Source organism: Melozone crissalis, unplaced genomic scaffold (genome assembly GCF_028551555.1).
Source record: "Melozone crissalis strain CALT ecotype California unplaced genomic scaffold, PUWL_Pcris_2 ptg000032l_1, whole genome shotgun sequence".
Taxonomy (NCBI): domain Eukaryota; kingdom Metazoa; phylum Chordata; class Aves; order Passeriformes; family Passerellidae; genus Melozone; species Melozone crissalis.
In genome coordinates this window covers 6676827-6682783 of record NW_026535810.1, presented here as the reverse complement: position 1 = coordinate 6682783, position 5957 = coordinate 6676827, and the positions used below count along the sequence as shown (strand labels likewise).

At 50.7% G+C, this 5957-nt stretch overlaps 1 protein-coding gene across 1 annotated transcript; it reads left to right on the top strand.

The window, feature by feature from the left end:
- Positions 1–958: 958 nt before the first annotated feature.
- LOC128940299 (zinc finger protein 552-like) lies at positions 959–3724 on the top strand. The gene is made up of 2 exons (XM_054281643.1): positions 959–1446; positions 3636–3724. The coding sequence occupies exons 1-2, from the start codon at positions 1145–1147 to the stop codon at positions 3652–3654; spliced, it is 321 nt and encodes a 106-aa protein (XP_054137618.1). The 5' UTR covers positions 959–1144; the 3' UTR covers positions 3655–3724.
- Positions 3725–5957: the final 2233 nt, after the last annotated feature.

Below are 5957 nucleotides of genomic sequence, written 5' to 3'. Positions count from 1 at the left end.
GAGCGGCAAGAGGTTTTATTTTTTAATATTGTTCATTTTTTGTACTGGTGAATGCTTTGCCTGTTAAATAAACAAGTTTTTCCCCTTTTCCCCATGAAAATATTTTCTCGATCTGGTTGGGGGAGGGGCCACTTGAATCTGCTTTCTAGAGGAAACGCTTTTGGAGATTTTCTCCCAAATTTGCCCTAAACCAGGACAGGGTGGTGGGAAGAGGGGAGAGCCCCTAGTGACAGGACTGGGGTGAGGCTGGAGAAGGGGACCCCAAAACCCCCCAGCATCCCTAAGCAGGACCCTGGAGAGGGGAGATCCCCAGTGCCCATGGGATCTCCAGCAGCCCTGAGATGGGAGACCACCAGAAGCCCAGAGACTGGAAATGGGAAAATCCTGGTGGCTTTTTTTGATTCACTCTTGATTTCTGAAGGATTTTATGGACACCAGATGACTTCTAGTGATGGACTTGGGTGGGAGGAATCCCCAACCCAAGGCATTCACACCTTGTTTTTCCCCAAACCAGGATTTCCCATTCCCAAACCTTGGCAATATGGAGGAGGAGAAGGCTTGGAGGAAGAGGAAGATGCCCCGGGACACCCAGGCAGGTGAGGAGGAAGTCAGTGCCCCTTTCCCCCTCTCTCCAGCTCTATCTCCCAGCCCAGAACAGCCCCCAGCTGCAGGACAACCCTGCTGCCAAGCCCGTCCTGCTGGGGATGCACTTGGGGGATCTCCTTCCCCTTTTGGGTGGCAGGGAGGCAAATCCCATCCTCTCCTTGTCCTTTCCCCAGGGAAGGAGCTGAGGATGGAGACCAGGGAGGACAAATCCCCACAGCAGAACCTCATGGAAGTGGCTGTTATGAGTGACTCCACAGTGCAGGAACCCAATGGGGAGGAAAAGCCCCGGCAATCCCGCACACGGAGGGGCTGCAAACCCAGCCCAGGGTGCTCTGAGGAGGAAAGACCCACCCTGAGCCAGGAAGGTGGACAGAGCTTCAGCCAGAGCTCAGAGCTGGTGGCCCATGGGCAGCTTCATGCCAGCGAGAGGCCCTATGAGTGCTTGGAGTGTGGGAAGAGCTTCAGGAAGAGATTCAACCTGATCTGCCACCAGAGGATCCACACTGGGGAACGGCCCTACGAGTGCTTGGAATGTGGGATGAACTTCAGCCACAGGTCCGACCTGGTTGTCCACCAGAGGTTCCACACCGGGGAGAGGCCCTACAAGTGTCCCAAGTGTCAGAAGAGGTTTCACACCAGCACCCACCTCCTTGTACATGAGCGCATTCACACCGAGGAGAGGCCCTTCTGCTGCCCCGACTGCGGGATGGGCTTCAGGCACAGATCCACCCTCGTCACCCACCGGCGCATCCACACTGGGGAGAGGCCCTACGAGTGTCCCCAGTGTGGGAAGAGCTTCTCAGACCGCTCGTTCTTTACCCGACACCAGCGGAGGCACCGGTAAGGGCAGCCCTGTGAGTGCCCCAGCTGCAGGGGGAGCTTCATGCACTGCTCCAGCTTCATCCCCCATGGGAGGACCCACGTTGGTCAGAGCCCTGGCGATCCACATTCCTGGTGATCTGCATTGGGGAGGCAGCTGGACATTCTTTTGTTTTGACCCTAATTTTGTTTGGATTCATCTTCATCCCTTTAAATCTTCATCTTCATCCCTTTTCCCCTCAGAGAAAATTGGGGTAAAACTCAATAAATTCATCAACAGCATCTAAAGCCTCACTTTTTACTTGTGTTTCAGGGCAATCTGGGATTCAGGGAGATAATTGGGAGAATTTGGGGGTATTTGATGTACTTGTTTCCCTTTCTTGGCACTGAAAGAGACAACAGGGTTCAATCTGTCACCTCAATGCCACTGAAAACTACTCAATCTCACCCCAAAATTCCTGGATTCCACAGCTCTTTGGTGTGGAATGGGGTTGGAAGGGGATTGAGCAAAGTGGCCTTCAAATCAGGAGGCTTGCCATGGGCATTAGGGGTGGGATGGGGTTTGGGAGGTGGGAAATGGGGGAAATATGGCTTGGGAAGGGGGCGTTGATGTCCAGGAGTGGTGGGATGGGTTGGGGTTGGGACTGGGGAGGTGGGCTGGGGTCTGGAATGAGACAGCCAAAGTTGGGGATGATGAAGGGAGGGAGAGCCCATTACTGAATGAGTTCTTGAATAATCCACATTCCTGAAGAGATTTTGGAGTATCTCATGTTTCTGAGGCAGTTTTGGGGCACTCCCCAGCTCTTGGGGGTTTCCTGAGAGCAGCTCCATGGAGCCCCATTGCCAGGGGTGGTTGCCTTGAGCACGAGCTCAGAGCTGTAGCCAGAGTCCGTTGCCTCGGTGCTGGAGAGCAGAGAAATGGTGAATGACCTCAGACATCTCCAGTGTGTGTTTGGGGGCAGGGACAGTTCTGCATAGGTGGGGTGGTCACTGCCCCACCCCAGCCACTGCAGCCTCTGGGGCAGCCCCAAAGTGGCTGCCAAGCCCCTGGCACCCCAAAAACCCCACCTGGGAGAGGGATCAGAGCAGGTCAGGCTGTGACACGGGTGTGACACTGACACATCCCATGGCCCCAGAGCTCACAGCAGCTGAGATCCAAGACTGACTGTGGATCTCTCTCTCCCTCTCTCTCTTCTCCTGACTTCCTCTTCTCAAAATCTGGTTAACTTGCAATTGGACAGGTTAGAGTTTGCTAAGTCAGTGCTTTATGAAGTGATTTACTGTAATTCCATGTTGCTTCAGATTTCCCAAGTACCTCATTCTCTGAAGTTTGCAACTAAAAGTTTGTTCTCCACCCTCCTGAGCAGTTTGTTGTTTTCTCCCCCTGGCCATCTGTCCTGCAGGCTGTGCCCCCTGTGTGTGCTGCTCCTCTGCCCTGGCCGGCTGCACTCGCCCATCTTGCTGTGCCCCAGCATTTCTCACCCAGCGTTTCTGTGCCCTCCCTGGGCTCCCTGCACCCAGAGCTGCCGGCTCCTGGCACACAGAGCCAGGGCAGGAGCCCACCCTGCCAAGGGGCTCTGGTGCAGGGCAGGGGCTGCGATGGCTTCTGAGCTCAGCAGCTGCTCCTGGCATGGTTCCATGGAGACCGAGCACAGCAACGCTGCTGAGCATTGTCCCTGCTGAGGGTCACACACTGCCGGGGCACATTCCCTGCCTGCAGCATTGCTGAGCATTGTCCCTGCTGAGGGTCACACACTGCCCGGGCACATTCCCTGCCTGCAGGATTGCTGAGCATTGTCCCTGCTGAGGGTCACACACTGCCGGGGCACATTCCCTGCCTGCAGGATTGCTGAGCATTGTCCCTGCTGAGGGTCACACACTGCCGGGGCACATTCCCTGCTTGCAGGATTCGGGCCTGACCCAAGTACTGCACTGATGGCTCCAGCATTGCTTTCCAACAAAAACAGGGGAAGGCAAACTGTGTGCAGCTCATGGTATTTTAGAGTGTCTAAAACTTGCCAAGTCATCGATCTTAGAGGTGAGATCCATTCGGAAATCATGACATGGAGTAGAGCAAGATGGAAAAGGGGAGCATAGAAATAAATAGAGGAAAACATTTCAGATGGTTTCTTTCCATTTTCATTTCACTTCTGGAAAGCTGATTCAGTTTTCCAGGAATGTTCTCCACAGTCCTGTCTGCTCTTTTCAAGAACATTTCCTGGAGAATGAGGTTGAGCTCCTGTCACAAGATGTGCCACCACCTGCAGCTTCTCTTGGCTTTTCGCACTGTGCCTGCAGCAGGACTCTTGCAGCAAAGCAGGACAAAGGTTTAGAGAACTTGACAGCTTGTCCTTTCTTTTCCTGGTGGACTGGGGAGTTGTGCCATTGGTGAGGTTTTCATTGTGGCTGTTCCAGTCTTGGAAAACAGGAGGGGGGTACCAGGACTTGTGGGGAATGCAACCCTGCCTGAATTCAGAGAAAGAATCTTCAGAAGCTGCAGCCAGAAATGGAGAGTTGTGTGGTAATCACATCATTCACACATCTCCACAGACACCTGGAAAGTGATCTAGAACATGAAAATTGGTTGTCAGAAAATTGGTTGTCAGTTTGTTTCTGTTTTCAGTTTAGATGATTCTACATCTCTTGTGCTGGTATAAATCAAGAGCACAATCAGTTCATGATAAGCAGCAGAAGAAGCTGCATCTCCCAGAGTAGAAGACTGAAAGAATATGAAAAGGAGAAATGCAGGGAATGACTTGGTGAACCTTGTCTGTAAGAAGGGTAATTTTTTCTAAGAATTTCTAATCAATTCCCTCTGCTTTTCTCCTTCTTAATAAGGCCATTTCCATCCCAGACTCACCATGATATGAGAAGCCTGATCTTGAAGTGCATGAAAGATGCCCTGTTCCTCTGCAGGGACAGTCAGTGTGGAACAGGAAGCAGTTTTGAAATAATTGTGTGATAGATGAGTAATGCGGTAATTGAGTCTCACAATTAAAAGGCAGATGTTATGGATATGTTAAGACAAGTTTTATAGATTTATAGTTATGTTTTACACCCCCTTGTGTTGTTGTCACAGGGTTACCTGGTAGTTGGGGTATTTGGGAGGGTTGGTTTGTTACTATGGCAACACCTGACTGCCAATCAAGATGTAAGGAAGTGACCTCTGCCACTGGACAGCAAAGAAAGAGTTGATTAACAAGATTTTGAGAGGGGCTAAAGGGTTAAAAGGTGAAACATCCATTGTGTGGGCAAGCACATGGTGGGAAAAAATCCTTTGCTCCCTGTCGGAGAATGACTTAAAGAAAAGGCCATGAGACATACAATTGAGAGAAAAGTATAGGGGAAAAGTAAAGCAGTTTCTAACAGTTCTCAGCCTTCTGATTTGTATAAACAATTAGACTCTCTCAGGCATCATTTTATAAACAATGGAGTTCTCAGATTGTCTTCCCATAATAAGCAGAACACCGTCTCTGGGAAGGCCTGCCATCCTGAGAACAGATGTAGAAGTTTTGGGAACACTGGTTTCTGTTTTAGTTTCTGGTTTCTGTTTTGGTTTCTGTTTTTAATAAACAATTGTAGGTATTCTAAAACAAAGGGAGTGGTTAGAAATTTCTCTGTTAGCCTATCATGACATTGGATTACAGAATATTCATGGCGTTCGTTAGCACTGTTATTTAAGGTGATTGATTGATCAATAAAGTTGGAGTTCGATGCATTACCAGGATGGTCGTTCTCCCCTTCACTTCAATATATGGTGACCTCCGACTGTGATAGCGAACACCACGGGGAAGCGAACGCCACGCGAAGTGAAGCCAGGTTCGGGTTCCGTAAGATCGAAACTGCAGCTGGGACGGCGAAGAAGCGCGGAAGACAAAGCGGAGGGTAACCCGCCGGCCCGCGCCGCGCTGCGAGCAACTATACAGATAGGCTCGTCCGAGACATGCGGCCGCGACCTTGATTTGAAGAGCTGCAACGTGCGCACATAGGTATGGAAAGGCAAGCTGCATATGAACTTTTTATTACCCTTTTGCAAAAACGGCAAATTAAGGGAATAGATTTACAGAAAGAATTACCGGGCCTTTTAGTTTATGGCCTAGAAAGGGGGATCTTTATAAATCCTCATATAGTTCACGGATTGTTGGAGTGGCGTAGATTTGGTGATTTATTGTGGCAGGCTACGTTAGATGATGATAAAACTGCTAAGAAGTGGGGTAAATTATGGCGGGTCGTTAACACCGAACTGTTGCGGATTCAAGCTGAAAAAAGGGCTGCTCACCAGGCTACTGCCGCTTACGATCGTAACAAAGAATGCGATCAAGATAGGGAATTTGATAAGAACGCGGGAATTCCTCTTGGCCCCGCGACGCGGACAGTTTTATTACCTGCTTCACCGCCTCTCTCGGAAAGCCAGGCTATGAGTCATACTATGAGCCAGGCGCAGTCCGCCTTGCTGCCCGCCTCGCAGCCCCCCTTAACGGGCCAGGCTACAAGCCCGGCTACGAGCCAGCCTACAAACCAGGCTACGCAGA

Coding starts and splice junctions, on each gene's coding strand:
- LOC128940299 (XM_054281643.1), top strand. CDS start 1,145: ATGAACTTCAGCCACAGGTCCGACCTGGTTGTCCACCAGAGGTTCCAC.